At 42.1% G+C, this 19,469-nt stretch overlaps 3 protein-coding genes across 4 annotated transcripts in view; all 3 read right to left on the minus strand.

Annotated features, from left to right (window-relative positions):
* Nucleotides 1–3,162, minus strand: part of gabbr1a (gamma-aminobutyric acid (GABA) B receptor, 1a) — a gene marked incomplete at its 5' end in the record, with an annotated part of 66,480 nt that extends 63,318 nt beyond the window's left edge. For both annotated transcript variants that reach the window (XM_079504078.1, XM_079504079.1), the window contains 3 exons: nt 2,067–2,205; nt 2,748–2,812; nt 3,084–3,162. In XM_079504078.1, coding sequence (XP_079360204.1) covers nt 2,067–2,205; nt 2,748–2,812; nt 3,084–3,162 — 283 coding nt within the window. The remainder of the gene's footprint in view (nt 1–2,066; nt 2,206–2,747; nt 2,813–3,083) is intronic.
* Nucleotides 3,163–7,523: 4,361 nt separating this feature from the next.
* On the minus strand, nt 7,524–15,449 carry sh3bp5la (SH3-binding domain protein 5-like, a). Its single transcript, XM_079504102.1, has 6 exons — nt 14,761–15,449; nt 13,922–13,984; nt 13,356–13,484; nt 11,357–11,521; nt 10,880–11,053; nt 7,524–10,138 (listed from the first exon to the last, which is right to left on the minus strand). Exons 1-6 carry the CDS (start codon nt 14,989–14,991, stop codon nt 9,620–9,622), a joined length of 1,281 nt encoding a protein of 426 aa, XP_079360228.1. The 5' UTR covers nt 14,992–15,449; the 3' UTR covers nt 7,524–9,619.
* A 441-nt stretch (nt 15,450–15,890) lies between these two features.
* Nucleotides 15,891–19,363, minus strand: mgat1a (alpha-1,3-mannosyl-glycoprotein 2-beta-N-acetylglucosaminyltransferase a). Its single transcript, XM_079503536.1, has 3 exons — nt 19,131–19,363; nt 17,737–18,668; nt 15,891–17,094 (listed from the first exon to the last, which is right to left on the minus strand). The coding sequence occupies exons 2-3, from the start codon at nt 18,367–18,369 to the stop codon at nt 16,396–16,398; spliced, it is 1,332 nt and encodes a 443-aa protein (XP_079359662.1). The 5' UTR covers nt 18,370–18,668; nt 19,131–19,363; the 3' UTR covers nt 15,891–16,395.
* Nucleotides 19,364–19,469: the final 106 nt, after the last annotated feature.

Below are 19,469 nucleotides of genomic sequence, written 5' to 3' on the forward strand. Positions count from 1 at the left end.
TGGGGTGTGGACTTACTATTATATAGCATTTTGGTTCTGATGTCAATGTACAGTGTGACTGTTACAAGTATCCTGGACTCCACCACAATAACAGCGTCCATCGTGTGAGTGAGGCAAGGATCCCCTACATCCTGCTTCCTGTTTGTAATGTCTGTTGAGATGCTTATCAGTTTCTAATGCTAATGGATGACACTGTGACTGTTATCCTGGCAACCTCAAGAGAAAGGCTGACTGAATATGGCATGCTTGTTAATGAAAGTGAAACAAAGTTTATGGCTATATTGGGATCTGAGGAAGATAAGCAACCTATTCAGCTTGCTTCAAGGCTGTGAGACATTGTGACAGTTAATACGTATCTTGGGGCCATCTTCACTGCTGATGGAAATGCCTAAATCTCATTTGCCCTACATGTAAAAGAGAAGACAAAGCACTTAAACAAACTGATTGTTCTTGTCCACCAACTATGATGTTCCAAGGTTCTTCAGCAAGATACAGCCACGTCATGGCATGCTTGATTACCCTGTTGATATCTATAATCTAACTATAAATGCACCAAGTCTCTGTGTGTACATCTGTAAATGGTAAATGGTGCATTTATATAGCGCCTTTATCCAAGGCGCTTTACATAGTTTGTGCATTACATTCACCCATTCACACACACATTCATACACCGATTGCGGCGGAAGCCATGCAAGGTACCAACCAGCACATCGGGAGCAATTTGGGGTTCAGTGTCTTGCTCAAGGACACTTCGACATGTAGACAGGAGGAGCCGGGATTCGAACCGCTGACCCATGGATCATTGGACGACCTGCTCTACCTCCTGAGCCACAGTCGCCCCATCTGTACGTCTGTAATCTACGTAACTCGAGAACCACTCGCCCCACCGACTTCAAATTCAACACACGCGTTCTACCCCACCACAGTGCAGTGCTAAGCTGGCCTGTTCTGACATCCCAACACTCCATATTTGGGCATGGCTGACACAGAACTCCATATATAGGAATAAAGGGACACAGAGAGACACATACAGAAATCTGACATCATTCTGACATTGGGCATAAAAGGGACACAGACATAATATCTGGGTGGGGCATGCATTTCCAACTTGTATGGTTCCAAGTAGGCCAGTGCCCAACGGGCACCACTGTAGAGGCCCCACGGGCACCTCTCTAGTGTTCTGAAAGGACAACCAAGTCATGAATTCTCATTTACCATAGAAAACGTAGAAACAAGATCATATTTAGAGTGACCGAGGAGACATGACATGATTGATAAACTGCAATCCGAAGAGGGATCAAGATATAAGACCTACCAAGTTCCAACCCAGAACCCAGATCAACCCAGATGTATCTGTCCATCCACTCTATACCAGCACCGGCAGTACATCTTACATTGGGGACTATTTGAGAATAAGCTTTACACGGTTCTAGTTATCCTCTCATAGGCTGCGTGTGGAGAAGGGGGGGTGGAGTTGCATACCACCTGAGCAGGGTATGTGTCAATGTAAGACTGGTATACAAAATTAACAACTTCATACTGTTTGTATCAATAAAGTAACTAACTAACTGGAAGGTTACGCCTTCCCCTGACATTAATAACTATTAGGTTACTCCTAGACTTTTAAAAATGGAGGGAAAAGATACAGTGCATTACACATTGTACCTCGATCCCCACTTGGTGTATTGTAAATGATGTAACATGGTAGATTTGTGATAATGAAATACATTTGCTTTGCATCAAAGATTGCCATTAAACCATCAGGGAATTTTAGAGAAAATTTATAGTAACCACTATACTCTGGCTTGTTGAAATACACATCTTGATGGGGAATAGGAGGACATACGGTAAAGGAAATAAAGCAGCAGGGGACAGAGGTCCTGAGCTGAGCGTGCTCTACTGTCAATTGATTAAGAGAATTACAGGTGCAGGCTCTCAGTGCAGAAACATGCAGAAACAGTCTGCACTCACAAAGTCCTTTTTTTTCAATTCTTTAATTTACTGCAGCAGCAGTTCAATTTAAACCAGAGAGAGTCTGATAGAGGGTTGGATCAAAGAGCACTTACAACATCTGCTGGACTGCATGATGTCCGTCCATGTGCCATTGGGCAAACACTTCCTGACCTTAGGCCCCACAATCACCCTGTTCCCTCTGCAGATGTACTCGATCTCATAATCCATCGGCAGAATCTGCACACTGCGTATCTGGCAGGGAGAGGGAGGGAGAGAGAGTTATATTAGTGCCAAAGAGAGAGAGTAATTACAGTGATTGATGCTCTCTCATACCATTTGTCGCATTCACTTAGGGACTCCTTTAATTTTGTCTTAATACACTGGCTTTCTGGGCCCATGTGGTGCTATTGGTTGAGCTGTGTTATAAATAACATCTCATGGCAATATCTTCTGAATTAACAAGCATCTGTGGTTTTGAAATGCATATTGACTCTGGTTTCAGGAGGGGGTATAGGAAGAGAGGGGGATCTCTCGGCGCATGTGTGAGTGTGATTATGTTTCAACCTTGCACTCCGATGCTGCATGCATACCGGTATGTGGGGGGAATTGTGTGCATGTGTGTATGTGTATGTCTGTCATTGTCTTTGTGCCCTGTACAGTGCACACACAAGAGTGTTCGACGCACATATGCGTGAGTGTATGAGCGGGTGTTATTTATTTTATTTTGGACATGTCAAATCAACACTGTTTGATCCCTGCGTTTTTAATCCAGAACAGATCCAGAACCTGTGTACCTGTTCTTGGGTCAGCCCCCTGTAACGGATCCCTCCATCCCTAGGAGGCCGGATGATGGCACAGCCTGAAAGAAAAGACGAGTGAAGGAGGTAGGCAAGATGGAAGGAAGAGTTTCATCCTCCAGAAAAAAAGTAGATATATTACTGTAACATGATATCCCTGTACCATTTGCTGCCTTCCCAACGTGCACAAATAACAGCACTCCATTTAGGTCACTTAGCAATCTCTATGGAGCTGCTTCTACCCATTAATGCATATAAACACACACTCACGAACACTCAAACACAAGCACATAAACAGACATGCACATAGAGACAAAAACACAAGCAAATTACCTCCAGTTGATGAATTATGTATGGGCACAACAAGAGATGGAAGAGCATAGAGAATTATCAGAAACAATAGCTGTGCCATCTCTGGATCTGAAGAGAGGAAAGAGAATGAGAGAATGAGGGAGGGAGTCAGGGAGAGGGGGGAGAATAGGAGAGAGAGAGACATGAGGGAGAGAGAGAGGGAGAGTTTATGCACAAAATATTGCATAAAATAAAACACAAAGAGGAAGTGGGGCTTTGGGCAAAAGAAACAGAGAAAGCACAGGAACAGAATACATCTAGAAAGGTTAATAGTATTCTTCCAATAAGGGGGCTGTCATCATATGTGAGTGAGAGTATCATGACTACAGTGCACACATACAGTACTACTGATGCAAACCTACTGATACTACTCTTAATCACCCATTTTCAGCTTATCTTCAGTTTAGGAGAGCTGTGGACAGTTCACATCGCATCGACACATTTGTGTAGAATTGTAGATCTTCTATTTTTGCTATTTTTTCATAATTTGTTTTGCAATTTGTCTTAAGCATGTCTGTTTGAATTTGGTTAAAGGAATACACCACAGTTAAATAAAAGTTATAGCTTCCATCCACCAGCTATAGGGATTAGCATACAGTATACTGTAGCAACAAACATTCACACACGCTGCTAGCACGTTTCTAGTCCTATGCAACAAAAAGACCACGTGGTGTTCCTATTTTGGGACATTTTTCAAAAAACAATTAATTTTCAAATGTCTTCAAGCTACAAGCTGCAAGCTTGTACATGAACTACTTTCGCTATTCGTCGTACAACTAAGGGTAACTGATTAAGTTGGTATTGTGTATTATTTTAACCACTTGACCACTATTAACCACTATTCTGGGGAGAAACATTCCCCAATAATAGCCAATATACACATTACACAAGTTGTAGCTCAAGTCCAAGTTAGCTCAAGTCCGGTTCTCTAAGGATAGAGAGTTGAAGTTGAACAAGTACATACAGTAGTAGACTCTCTTTTGGCTCTCTGGGATAGAGTTAGGCCACAAACCACTTGGCCAATTAAATGAGTGATGAGTTAACCTGTGACACTTCAAAAGATCCCTGACACTTCTGTGTGGAGTTTGCATGTTCTCCTCGTGTCCCCTAGGGTAGGTACCCTCACAAAAAACATGCAGTAATCCTGGTCTCTAAACTACCTCCCCCTGGCCAGCCGGGGCGCCTGATGGAGGGGAAAGGAACTGGTTGGAATAACGTGTTCCTTCCACGTGCTACGTCCGGCCGGTGAAACTCTCCCCTGTCAGGTGAAAAGAAGCAGCTTGGACTCCTCATGCATAGAAGGAAGCATGAGGTCAGTCCGCTGCCTCCCCAGGTTGGCAGAGGAAGTGTAGCGCCCAGGATTACATTAGATAATTGACACTGGGTGAAAAAATGGGTTGCGCGCACACACACACACACACACACACACACACACACACACACACACACACACGCACAAGCACACGCAGACATGTCATGCACACGCACAGAAACAGACAGACACACTGGCATGACAGATACACAATGAAGTGTGCATGTTGTGTGTATGTGTATACAGTAGTAACAGTATGCACGCAGCTGCGCACACACACACGCACGCACGCACGCACGCACACACACACATCCATTAAGTTTGGATGTATCAAAGTATAACACACAACCCTATATATAGCTGCTCATTTGCAGTGTTGAATAATACATTTGGATTTATACTGTGGTCTCAAATACACAAAGTCACACATGTCGTACACACACACGCACGCACGCACGCACGCACACGCACACACACACACACACACACACACACACACACACACACTGCACACACACTGCACATACACTGCACATACACTGCACATACAAATATACACTGTGTGATGGGTGGTGGTGTGGCAACAAAGCAAAGCACCACAGAGGGAGACAGATGGCGGCAAGGATTTCTTATAGAAGACAGACAAACAAATTCTGCTGGATATTTCATTAGCATTAGCCAGTGTATTTTTAGAGTGTTTGTGCAGGACTTGTGCATACATGTTGAGTAGGGGGCCTGCTTGTGTGTGTCAGTGTTTGTGCAGGACTTGTGCATACATGTTGAGTAGGGGGCCTGCTTGTGTGTGTCAGTGTTTGTGCATGTGTGAGTATGTGTGTGCAGCATGTGCATTGTGTATACTGGATATGCGCCTCAGCAGGAGACATTAATATAACTGGTACCATACTGTGTAACATAAAAGCGAATAGTCTGACTCTGAGTCTGGCATGGATGAGACAGCCTAGAAAGTACAAAGCCAGTTAACTTCATCCATATGGAGGCTATGATGCAGAAATATGAAAGACACCCCCCACCACCACAACCACTGATGTGGCTCAACTTGCCTCAAGCTTACAGCGCAATTAAGACCAATTTCAGGCAGCACCCTGCATGGACTATACATGTACCACAGTTGTCCATATAGTCTACTCTATACCATGATAAGGATCGATTCTAAGAACCTTTAAATGTTATGTTCATGTGTTAATGGGTGTGTTGTCCATCTTTATCATCTACCTCGACTGAATTACTGCTGAATTAGGCTACACATTGCCTGCATGTCCTGGACGGGGTAGATTCCGAGTCCGGACGTAAAAACAAATCCATTGCCATAAAACCCCTTGAGTATATGTTAATCCCGAAGGCGGCCACGGGACGATTCTGGTCCGCTTCAGAACCATGGACAGCGCGGCATGTTCAGATTGTTAGCGCAGTTGCCAGCAGCCTACTGGTGGATGGAGAATTATTAAGCTCTTGGTCGTTATGATGACACATCATGCACACACTGACTCAGATACTGTGATTTGTGCATGAGTGAGCATGAACTATTGAGACGTGAGGGTCACAGTAAGGGTGCCACCAACCGTATGCTGCCGGTAGTTACTGGTAGGCTGTTGACAAGGGAATCCGTGATGATGGCCTGCATGTGAAGGAAGGCCGACCATTATTTACAAGACGTCTGCACACAGAATCGGCATCTAAAAACGCTCCTACAAAAGTATGAATGTCCAGCTCAGTTCAGCTCAAATCAGTTAACTGGACTGGATGATTATTTCAAAAATCAAGACGCTACATTTCGAGACGTTTTCCCCCCCAAAGCACCAGAATGGTAAACGGTAGATTAGGATGGTCGTGGAACAGAGAAATGAAAACAAACAGCTCTCTGTTTTATGAAAATAGCCTATACAGATACATTGTACATATATAAAATATGATAAAAAACGTTCTTTGGTATACAGTAGCCTATACTACTGTATATATGCTGTGAAATCGAATTATATTTTCACATATAAATCAATGTAGTCAAATCCTGCAACCAACAGTAACATATGACACACTGAAGCGATGCTGTAGTAACGTTACTTACTATTAGTTTCGATGCGCTCAGTGAAGATAAGGTCCTTCGGGTGGGACTCGTCGGGGAATAAAGCCCGCGGTGTCGGATTATTTGGTAAAAGAATGTCTTTATAACGATGTGTATGGCTATTGTCGATATGGCTATAAATGTGCAACTATAGCACCGTGTGCGTAAACAGAATGCCACAAAAAACAAAACGTATGCTGTGTTCTTCGGTGTAGGCTATGTTATTGCTTGGGGCTGGGCGCACGCCAAAAATAAATACATGACAATAATCCACAGAGGTACATGCACGACTATATACAAAACGCATCCCATATACGACGGAGCAGCGATTTGCCACCACACTCCCCGCTTTCCCCCCCTACAATCTCCAGCTATATTCACGACGTCATGATGGAGACGTAGGGTGCGTAACACTCCCTCTCTCACGCATATAGTCAGCTCAGCAGCAACCTGGATGAAGCACGCCTATTTAACTGGTCTACCATATTATTATGATCAGATTCATAATACATCCGAGGAGGCTTTGGTCTTATATCTTATTAAAAGCTCGTGTATTGATCCCACCGTGGATCATCATCAGGGTTTGAAGACCGGATCATGGGGCGAGTCCAGTATAGTCACTCTATGGCTATACGTTAAGCTGCTGTAAAGCCCTCTGGAGCTTATGTCATCAAAGCAACAATCAGTAGTTTTTGTAAGTGGTCAGTGGTCATTCTAACAAACCATACTCCTGCCTCCTGTCCCGTCTCCTTTTGTCTTTGCATTCTCCTGCCAGTGCCTCTCCTCCCCTGCCATCTATTCCGAGACCACCGCTCTCCTTCATATTTATATCTCTACTGAATAATTGAAGCATGGCGGGAATAGATAACCTCTGCTTCTGCTGTGTCTCACCATCACTCTTCCTAACAAAACCAAAATTCACATCATCTCCTCCTATACAAGCTGGCCCTACATTCCTGTTCACGAAAATAACCTAGCAAGAAGAAACACAAAACAAAGGAAGTATATAATAAGTTACACACAAGAAAAATTACAGGTTGCAATGTTTTATTGATATTGAATCTTTTGTTTTTTTACACTAGGCTATTGCATACATGGTTGAGTCAGTTAGTTGAACAATATAATATGAGTGGCATGTCAAAGTCACACTAATACCATCAAGAGTTGAAGACGTGAAGAGTGTTCTTGAGAATGTAAATGTTGGGAGTGTTAAACATAAAGGAGTGGGATTAAGACAGGCGGTCAAGTGTGCACGACATGCTTAAAATATCAGAATGTCGAGAACTGTACAATCTCTCAAATATTCAAATCCACTATATGTCTCTGTACATTTCATTATTTTCCAACTTTGTAATAATTACATACATTTACAAGTCATCTCTTGACTTAATTGTTTTTCACATTAAAACTTCCACAACATATATATACATATACAGTAGACATATATTATATATCACATATGTAATATATATGATACAGGATATATACTATATAATACAGTATATATACTGTATACCTATGTCAGAAAATACAACAAATGAGTAAAATTAAATCTCAAAACTCATACTCAGCTGATTCACAATAATAAAAAAAAAGACCATAAAAGGGTACACAAACTCCTTCCAAGTGTTTCTAAATACAGCTAGAATTTCATATTATTCAGTTTAAAATGACGTCACTATACAGGCTTAATTTGTCAGGTGTTTTGGGTCAAGGCACACTTAAAATTACAATTGAGGATGAAATTTGCACAAATGAAATCTACCTTTACAATAGTAAACAATATTGAAATGAGGAAATCTGGGACAGGGTTTTGAATAACACAGCAAAGTACAGCAAAACTACTGATGCAATAAAAAAAATTAAGTCACAACTCTTAAGTGTTCATTTGATCGTATAGCCCTGAATGAGACATTTCATGTCTAAATAAATAGCTAGTTTGGAGTGCATGCTGTCTTGATGCAAACAGAATAGTCTGTGGCTCTCTTAATTGTTTTAAGGCTCTATCCAGTACATTTCATCAACCTTTTCTTCTTTTTTTAAAATTTTGTTTTAGGAATAATCAAAAACGCATTCTTCTTTCTTGCCAAAACACTACATAGACATAGATCACTGGAAATAAATACATGAAATGTGAACCCGAACATGCTTTTTCTCACAGCACAGAAAGAGAACCGTTTTATCATTCTTTCCTGTAGAGAACAAGTTGATGCGTATTGTTAAAAGTAGTGGAGATCTCAGCGTACGCGGATGGATCCTGCACCGCTACACCTTGAAGGAAACACTGATTTTACTTGACATGTCATGGTGAAAATAACGAAGAGCTTGTTTTTACCAGTCTAATCAAATTAGATCAACCACTTATCTCAGAAAGGAACAAATGATGCAGGCCCTGCATATAGGGTTCATCCTTTGCAGCTCGTGCTATAGGAGCTACGCCTCCCAGGTTCCCTTACTACCAGAGTATAAGAGGTTATTTAACTTAGTGGTTCTCAACCTTTTCATGCTGTGACCGCCCAAAATAATAAGATTTGAACTGGGGCCCCCCACCCTGACAAGCACTTGGAATGTAGGATTTGAGGCATTCAAGTTTGTGACTCGGCTCCACACCACAGATAGTATGAAAATAGCACATCTATACAAGCTCACAATGCCTCACATAGCGAGGCGTTGTGAGCTTGTAGATCGGCTATTTTCACAATTTCTGCCTCTTTCTTATATTATTTGACAATTTGGCTTATGTTTGAACAGTATATTTTAGTATAGTTTGATGGCTTTTGATCTCCCCCACTGAGAACCACTGATTTAACTCACCTCAAAAGGTCTGTAAAGTTTAGGAATACCGGTAATGTCCTTCTACTGTGATGCAATATATCAGTCTCATGATAAAGTGTTGCCAGTGAATGTACCTGTGCTTCTTTATAGATTATCATACACCTATATCATTGCTTTACTCCAGTTCTTTCACTTTCATACTGAACTCACGCTTTTATACTTTGGTATTTGCCTATATTGTCAGGTTAGGTAACTCGTGTTTTCTTTTTAAGCGAGTACAAGTAGAAACGCTGTTGCTGCTTGCTTTCGGTTTTGTCTTCCAGGATTAATACGACAACTATGACATCAGCTTCACAAACTGAAGCTTCGGTGGTGCTGTTTGTAGAATTGCTGTTGGCGTTCCTTGATGGTGGGGTCTCTGTTATCCATCGCTCCTCTGTCTCTGTCCACCTCGTCGCCCGTCACGCTCCCCACATCGCTGAAGTCCCCAAGGTGCTCCACGGAGTCGCACTTCTCCAGGTCGGAAGCGATGGTCTGCAGGCTGAAGACCGAGTGGGAGTCCGACCCGGCACGCTCCCTCTCGCCCTCCCTGTACTTCTCTACCAGATCGTTGGTCTTATCCGGCCCGTCTCTCTCCACCGGCCCGCCTCCAAAGGCTCCGCCTTTCTTCTGGATACCACTGTCGCACTCTGCGCCCACTGGGGGGCTCCGTACGACGCAGCTGATGGCCAGTCCTCCATCCGCTGGGTCCTGCCCCCTCTGGGCGTGGATCTGCTCACTGATTTTCTCCAAGTTGCGCAAAGCGATGGAGTAGCGGGTCTTCACCTTGGCCACATACTGTTCCAGCTGCATCACTTTGGTCTTGTGCTCCTGGAGTCACAAAGAATGCAGAGTAGGGCTGGGCAATTAACCGAAAATATATCAAAACCCATATTTAGAACCAATAGCTGAATTATACTAGTTGTGATTCAAAAAATATTTTTGAGGGGCATTTGTGTAAACAAACATTGAAGACAACAGTGTGTAAACACAAACACTGAAGACACAAATTGTGATTAGCCAGAATGAGATGAGATTTATTGTATAAAAACAAAGACCATTTTTTAATCGATTTTCTATAATCGACTAAATCGATTATTCTGATTAACCACTTACCCCTGTATTGTACTTCATTGCCAATGTTGGCGTGTAAAAATTGTGAAGCTAGCTGATATACAGGCTCACAACACATCGCAACAACCCATTGTGAGCTTGTAGATATGCTATTTTTCTTTTCTTTAAATAACCGTTCATTAATGGTAATCGAGGCACAGGTTTGATATCATCATGATATTGAATATGAATATTTGAATTCATATTGCCCAGCCCTAATATAGAGCATTCATCAACACCTGCATTGATTTCATGCCACTGAGCAAATAATGACCTACAGTAAATCCATGACATGAACTACAGACTGTTTTTGTCAAGTCTGCAGCTTTCAGTACATTTACCCTCACAAGTGTGTGTGTGTGTGTGTGTGTGTGTGTGTGTGCGCGCGTGCGTGCGTGCGTGTGTGTGACGTGTGTTGATTGAATTATTAATTGCAGCACTATCATCACTTGGAATTACCTCCAAGATGTGGTTGAACTGAGCCTTAAGCTCAAAGTAGGGTTTGGACTTGACAATGACTCTCTTGAGGGACTTCTGCAGTGTCTGGACCCGAGCTTCTGCCTCCTGACAAGCGTGGGTGACACGCATGTGTTCCCTTTCACTGCGGAGGCGCTCCTCCTCTGCCTCATTCACCTAAGGACAGACATGTACAACACATGTCAACACACAGAGTTAAGGCCGACAGTACACATACTGTAGCAGAAATAACCAAGCCTGTACCAGGCTCAGAGAGAGTTTATTTCCCTGAGGCTGTCCTGAACATAATAAAATATCATGTATGTGTGTATTCTTTACTTCCTTCACATTTTAGGGGTCTGTCTCCAAGTAAGGTCACCAAAAATCTTGATGAGGAAGGAATTGTATAAGGAAAAGTTGTGTTTGGTGTCATAATGATAGAGGCCCCTCCTTTCCAGCAAATAATTACGGAGTCCTTACCTTAGAGGTGGCATGGTTGAGCATCTCTTGCCAGGTTGGATCCAGGGTGTTCTTGCCGTCAGCCATCAGACCCTGCTCTGCCACATACACCATCTCCCTGGCGGCTGTGTGCATGGAAACGGCTCTTTCATAACTCAGTGCAGCCTTCTGGGTCTCCTGCTGCGCCTAGAGGAAGGGGACAACCAATCATAAGGCAAGGAAGTTGTAAATAACATAACAAATCAACTGTGAAACGAAGAAAAAATGACAACGATTAAACAAATTCCAAACCGGTGTGATCTTTTATTTAATAGCAACCTGGAAATACTGATACACACCGATAGGTCCCACTTTGTAAACAACATGGTGTTAGTGTCAGTGACATCTGGTCTGTCCTCCTTGTTACCGGCCAGGTCAGAGTTATTCCCTTCTCTGATCATTCTTTTTGCATTTCCACATTTTGTGTTATATGTGTACAGCTAGCAGCTACAAGCTACACGTGTGGTGTAGTATAAACACAACACACACACTACCGCAATGGGAGAGTCACCTACACAGAACCCTCAACAGTAAAGCCCTATGTATGTGACGCATGGCTCCCTTTATAACCAAAAATGTTATGTTAATTAAGACATATGCCTTATTACTAATCAATACAAGATGGATTTATCACAATGTTTGTCTGCATCGGTTGCTGTTCTTAAGATGTGGCTAGACGTGTACCGGAAGTTTGTATACTGGACCAGACCAGGTAAACCAGAAATTGACCCAGCTCTACATATTAGCATATATTGTTTTAGAATTTAGTTTATCCTGTTTGGAGGAACAGATGGGTGTCATTTCAGAGAGCATCAAGTATGTAGTCAAGAGAAATGAAGTACATCAAGTACATTTGACCTGGTATTGCAGCACCCGGTTTTATCAGTGGGGGGTGGGGAGATTAGACAACCCAAAATGGTATTCACCCGAGGCTATGGATGGCCCTTTCACACTGATCGCCACAGCAACACCAGGTGAAACCAAATCGCTGATTGGTGTGTATGCAACAGAACAATAAAAGACAACTACCTGTTTTGCAAATGCTCTTAATCCAGAGTGATTTACAGTAAACAAGGTAATCTGTACATTGAAACTATCCACACTATATGATGTCAGGTCTACAAATTGCCTGGCATCTGTCTACATAACATGCTATCTAAATTAAATGTTTAGCCTTTGCATAAGACTGAAGATTGGAAGTGAGTCTGGAGTTCTAATTGCAATGATATATTGGGAGTTCGTTCCACAGTGTTGGAGCCAATATGGAGAAGAGTCTGGGACGTGTATAGCTCTGGTCCATAGCTCTAATGCGTTGCATTTAGAGTTATGTTACTCTCGACTTCCGCCGCTCGCATGAATTCAGACCAGCCTCTCGTCTTTAGCGTAAATAAAAAGAACGTTTTTGCTACTCACCAAAACAAAGGCGGGTTGTGTCATTAGAAAGCCTACTTACCTTAGTGGGAGCACTCTGAGCCCCCCACCACACGTATAAAAAGGTACTTTTTGGCCAGAAAGGGATTTTTTTTCTCTAGAGGAAAAATATTCTCTATGAGGCAATTCTCTGGGCAATATCGGTAATTAAAAGTATTTTTTTCCCCGGTGGCAACAAAATCCCCTTTTGGCCAAAAAGTACCGTTTATAAGTGTGGTGGGGGGCTCAAAAGAGTGCTCCCACTAAGGAAAGTAGGCTTTCAGGAATCTTTAGTAAGAGTTCACATGATGCTTTCCAGATTATGTAATCTACTTCCTGTTTTTCTTTGTTTGAACATCATGGGGCTAGTACTGTCCTAAAACAGTATTAACTGTTTCTTTGTTTGAGCATCATGGGGCTCTTTATCTGACCTAATCACTCCCAACTCCCCAAATTTGTTTCTGTTGCTGAATTTAAAATATAATTTATAGTAATGCAACAACGGATTGCACGCCTGTGAGTGGATTCATATTTATTTTACACAAAATGGACACACAATTGAATTGCGTACCTCTTTGGCAAGACGTCGAGCCTCATAGTATGGCCTGGCTTTCTCTATGCAGCTGCCGAGCTGGGAGCTGTGGGCATTCAGTTTTCTGGCAGAGTCGGTGAGAATCTTTCTATACCCTGACCTGGCATCCTGGATGGAAGATAAGGCAATGTGATTATATGTCACTGTATTATAACAACTGACCATACTAAAACACCATAAACCATGAAGGCCGAGAAATTAGTGTTTATGTATTTTGATCCACTTTGGCAGAGCATCTCAAACCCAGAGCTCTGATGAAGGCTCAAACGCGTAATCGTTCCTTTTTGGTGTGTGCTAATAAAGAAATGGAAATGTGAGTACTTTGTCCGCCATTTATTACATTGGATGGATTTTGGATGTGCTACCTTTTTCTCATTTAGTTTAATTAATTAGTTGGTGACAGACAGATCATCAACACGGTAAACTTCAACACATTTGAAAGTGGGTGTATGTTGCAAAAAATATATTCATAAGACCTTTGCTTACATTTGTAGATTATTAATTACCATATACTATACAACAACTATTGTACTATTTACACTTACATCCAACTGCAGTTCTAGTTTGTTGATTTCTGCACTAGCTTCATTGAGGTGTTCCAACTCCTCCTGTAAGACAAATACGTACATGATTTATCACTTGTGTATTGATATTAAGACACACACAATGTATATATATACTGTAGCCTGCGTAGTGCATATATATATTTGCAAATTGTCTCAGTATTGTGATAATAAAGGTAGGCTATAGTATCCTCCTGTCACTTGTCAAAACATGCATGCTTCACTTCATGAAAAGTACCATCATTCTGGTTCGATTGATTGAAAATTGTACAACAGTTTGTAGAGTAAGTCCAGTTCGAGGAAAGCAGTTCAAAACAAGGTCTGCAAAGACTAAAGCCCAAACCACACCAAAGGGTCAGGTTGGGACGAAACAGTTTTTAAGGTAGACCACACCAATGCAACGCATTGCAACTCAATGAGTTGCATTGGTGTGGTTTACCTTTAAAAACGTTTTGAAAAAGAATCACCTGCACAGAATTTCTTGACAGAAAGTAGCTCATAACATGTCTACGGTGGATTTTTATAAAAAACAAGCTCGGCAGATTGAAAGAGGATAATTCAAGCTTGGACTACAGCTGCAATGTTGGTGAGTTTAACGTCGTTTAAGACAAGCAGATCGCAAACCAAATTGGATGAGTGGGGAGTCAATGGAGGGTATTGCAACTCTAGATTCATCCCATTATAAAAAAATCTAGAGTTGCAAATTGCGGCTAATTTGTCTTAATCATCATTAATTGTAAACACGTTTTATTCTCGTTATATTCCCACAATTCCCATTTTCCAAACGAGCACACGCTTCTCTATGAACTCTCATCTCGTACCTGAATTCTGGGGTCCAGTTCTTCTTCGTAGGGGCTCTGTGGCCCCTCGCTCTTCAGTCTCTCTCGACCACCATCCTCGTGGGACGTTTCTAGTGTAGTTTTATTATTATTAGTTTCAACAACTTTGACCTCTGCAACGGACCTCTGCAATGGAGGTATTTCTTCCCTCCATTCACCCGCTTCGGAGTCCCCAGACCCGGCGGGGCTTTCTCGCAAGTCGCCTGGCTCCATCACAGGCCAAGTCTACACGTTAGTGCTGCTGGAAGCAAACGTGAGCTCAGGTTACGTAGCTAACGATAGCTGACTTCGGTGGGGATCGAACCGCGACAATCCCTGTTAACAACCAACGGTATAGAATGCCACAGCCATAAAATAACGACAGAGCAAATAATGTCGTTTGGTTAGCGATGTACAAGCACCATCAGATCACAACGAATTTAACGAAATGAAACCCATTGAATACCTCCCTTCTGGATGTTGACCAGACAAGGCTAGCAGGGTAGCTCGCTAATAGGCAAATGCTCTCTGCATTAAACCGGCCCTTACTCAGGTATAATTAAATATGTCAAAGTAAAGAACAACGGAGGCCCATCGCTATGTCCCTCCCTTACCCGGAGCTTTACCCCCATCTCTCCAAATGAACCCCCGTAGCAGCCCCTCTTCCCAGCTCAGTTCATTGTGGAAGAAAAGTAAACACTCGAACCACTTGAACCCCAACGGCTACCGTAGGACGCAAGTCCCCCTCCCCAACACACACAAAAGTTGTTACCCGCATCGTAAATTCGTAGGCCAGTCATAACCTCGCCTCACCAGTCTTTCCACCACCTCGGAGGCCAGTCATTATTATTGCATATTATTATATTAACATTTATTTGCATTACATTGTTTTTTTTCTTACATGAAGAAACGGTAAACTTCAGATTTTGTACCCAAAATAAATGGGACAATAAATATAACTAAGAACACAATGTTCCTTCCATTAAAGGTTAAATGGGTAATTTTATTCCAAAAATATAACACGTATTATTATTATTTTAATACTGTGACAAGAATGTATGGAGGCCTCTTTGGACAATTATTAAATCAAAAGTAGTATGATTGAAATGTAATCAATGAGAATTACCACAGGGCAGAGAGAAAGAGGGATTATATTAGTTAGGCCCATTATTGGTGACCAGTGTGACCACCACCAAAATAACAAAACAAAACAGTTGCACAGTTTGTACAGACATTTGTACCAGACAAATAAAAATCAAGAACAGAGGTTACCAGTAATTTAATTTAAACAAATGTGACAAAATAGGCTATCACATTGAATGAATTAATTAATATATGCATAGCATAATATAAAAATAAATCTCTTGATTTTTACAGCAATTATGTTAAATCATTATGTAGGCTAAGGCTTATCCTGCACTGTAAAAATATGTTTTGGAATCATGAAAAAGACCTGAGTGGTATTGGCAATAAGTCCTATATCAGGAAGGAGGATAAACCATTCTTTATAATCGACACAGAGATAGATTACATCTTAGCATTCATTCAAATACAAACTTGAAACTAATTCATTCTTTGGCCTAGAATGGTCTTCCTCATTGACACATACAGATTTCAATCAGGTTACTGCATATCAGATCAACTCCAGGTGGGGTCATATCGGGTCCATCCGGGAGGGGGTGCCAAATAGATCCTCTTCCCCCTCGACATGAAACTGACAACGCCCCTGTATCCTGCCCGTGGGACTCCAGACTTTAAGTCGTCCATGACCCCCAGGTTTTTGGCCAGGACTTTAAAACTGTCCTTGCTAGAGTACTGCAGACGAAAGGGCCCCGATCCAGTCAGTTGACCCTGCTTGACCTCTTCATAACTCACCACAGGAGCACTATAAACTTTATTCTCAAACTCTTGTCTGTAGGTCTCCTCTTTCAAGTAGCTCAGATCCAATTTAGTGAAAGGCACATATTCAGAATTCAGCTTTATGTAGCGCAAGTACTTGTCGTAAAATTGGCCCAGGCTCACACCCTTCCTACCAAAAGTCAAAGTGCGTGAAATCTCTGGGCGGATACAGGCCCGGTCACGGCGCTGCGCCGGCTGGCGCATCCAGTCGTCCCAGAAGGAAGCAGGCCACTTAGGCTCCAACTCATCCCATAGCTCCTTGAGGAGCATCCAGCCCAGGCCAGGGAAGAAGTCTGTCCTGTAGAGCAGGTTGGCTTTACCAGGGTCCACAAAGCCATCCCTGCCATTGTCATTCCAGGCTGACACACACCACAGGCTTGGGTCAGACTTCAGCATTGGATGAAGGGATCGGAAGTACTCAAAGAAGTCTGGTGCCACCTAGAGGAAGAAAATAAACATTTAAATATACTTTATTAACACAAATAAATGTAACACTGTACTAGTATACAATAGGTGAACTGAAGTATAGTTAACACAATCCTAACTTGTGTTAACTATACTAATAACAACTATGGCAGTGGTTCTCAAAGTGAGGTCCGGGGACCTCCACAAGTCCTTGAAGGTGTTTCAGGGGGTCCCCAGCAAAATTAGTTATAACATCAAAATTTGTTTCATCACTATGGTTTATACCCATTAACCCATTTAGACAGAGTGTGTAACTTATACGTTGTTATAGTTTTCATGCCGGGAGCCACCTCTGTGTCTCATACACTTCTCTGTGTCTCATAGTCTATAGCAACAGCATTGTTTTCATTTGAAGGTTTTCAGAAAACCTTAGGTTAGGTTTTAGAAGGTTTTTTTTGTTTTAGAATCGGCCTCAGGCCTAAATTGGTTAAATAGGGATAAACTAAAGTGAGTGTGAGCTCATCTTGTAGATCGGCTATTTTCAAATAGCCAATGTAAATACTGTAGTACTTACATTGACAATACTTTTTTTTAACATTTTAACAAATCTTTTATGAGCACAAGATATTTTCAGATGGGGGTCCGAGGTAGAAAATCACTGAACTATGGTATTACCTCCAAGTCATCCTCCACAATCACAACTGAGGAATGAGACAGGGTCTTGAACACTTGGTTGAGAGCCCAGCGGTAATGCCTGGAGATCTTGTAATAACCCTGAAACTTCTTGTGTTCCGGACGCACCACGATATCTGTCAAGTCTGGCTGTTTTAGGTGAGTCACCTGATTACCATAAGAATGTATAACCTCCGCCGTCTCAGGATGTCCACAGTCCTGACTGACAATGATCGGGTAGAGCTCCGCTGACGGTCGATACTCTAAGAGCTTGTCCAGGCAGCGTTTCACGGTGACCCTGTTACAGGCAATAACCAGGATAGGAATTGCAGTCTGTTGGGGTGCAAGCTTCTGTCCACTTCTATTCGGTAGCTCCCACAGTGACCGATGACTCTGGATCTGTAGGAGGATCTTCTTCTGCAGTTCAAGCTCTGCTTCAAATGTGTCAGCCATGCGAAGCACATCGGCCGCCACATCAAAAGCTGGCCCTTCATCCAGCTCCCTCTGCTCTCTGTTTGGCTTGTTGTCTGACTGCCCAGACGGGGGCCTCCCCCATAGCAGAAGCACCAGTATGGCATTCCAGGTGACAAATAGTAGCGTACCACCGAGAATGAGAGAGCCTCTTTTGCGAAGCATGGCCCAAATCTCAGAAGAGAGGGTGGAGCGGGGTCAGGAAGACAGGGTGCTGAAGGAATGGTGTCATAAAAATGAACTGTACGCCCAGGACACAGGGAGGAGTACCTTGTGACTCATCACAAGAGCATAATGAAGTAAGACCCACACTTTTATTCCGATTGTGTATACCAACTAAATATTATTATTTACTAAGCCATACTACAGTGACAAAGAGATGAAGCTGGGCACTGCAGAGATTCAGGTGGGCAAAGGATGCATCTTGCATTTCTGGATCCTCAACTTGCATTATCCAATTCCACCTGAAATAAAAATGTTCCTTGTTATGACAAAGTCAGAATACAAACATAAGCATATAGATAAGCATATGTACAGTTAAAAAGGCTATATAAAACTGATCCTGTTATCAAAGTTATTAAATCCCATAACCTATTCAATTACATGAATACAATTAAATAGTTACAATATTATCGTTTATGAGGAAATTAGGTTAGCAATAGCATATGGGTATTGGACTGCACACTGCATGCAGTCGGTGCACAGAGGAATGTGTGACATCCAACCCCGGTGCCACAAATCGATTTTATTATCACCTGTAGCTAGCACACAAATTAAGCTAAACCAGAGTTATTCTAACTGACCAATAACTATATAATGAAAACACATAATTGCTTGTTGCATGTCCATCAGATCGAATGACATATTGGCTGTACAAAATAACGTACAGCTGAAGGAAGAACGTGTTCAGTGAAATTAGCCCTTACCTTGACAATATAAGAGTTTCTTCCCTCTGTAGCCATTTCTCGGCTATTTCTTCGATGACAATCGGCGAAAGTAAACGAGCGAAATTACAAGAACGTACTGTGTCGCTGTGAAATGTCGCATTAGCGAATTATACACGATAAAGTCAACTAATCTCGTTACTTTTCCTTGTTTCTCACAAGACTGAAGAAGTCGGACGACAACTTCCGGATAACATGTTAACAGGAAGTCCCGCCCCGACCGTCACCTTAGAAATTACATAACGCGATTCTCTTATTATTAGGACAACACTGAAAGTTTATTCTTCACTTTAAAGCATAGGTCAGATGTGAAATATGCTA

The sequence above is a fragment of the Electrona antarctica genome (genome assembly GCF_951216825.1).
Source record: "Electrona antarctica genome assembly, chromosome: 6".
Taxonomy (NCBI): domain Eukaryota; kingdom Metazoa; phylum Chordata; class Actinopteri; order Myctophiformes; family Myctophidae; genus Electrona; species Electrona antarctica.

Coding starts and splice junctions, on each gene's coding strand:
- sh3bp5la (XM_079504102.1), bottom strand. CDS start 14,991: ATGGAGCCAGGCGACTTGCGAGAAAGCCCCGCCGGGTCTGGGGACTCC. Junction 11,054..11,356: donor TCAACCATGCCACCTCTAAG/GTAAGGACTCCG, acceptor GTCTGTCCTTAG/GTGAATGAGGCAGAGGAGGA. Junction 10,139..10,879: donor AGTTCAACCACATCTTGGAG/GTAATTCCAAGT, acceptor TTGTGACTCCAG/GAGCACAAGACCAAAGTGAT.
- mgat1a (XM_079503536.1), bottom strand. CDS start 18,369: ATGCTTCGCAAAAGAGGCTCTCTCATTCTCGGTGGTACGCTACTATTT. Junction 17,095..17,736: donor TTGTGGAGGATGACTTGGAG/GTAATACCATAG, acceptor TTCTTCCTCTAG/GTGGCACCAGACTTCTTTGA.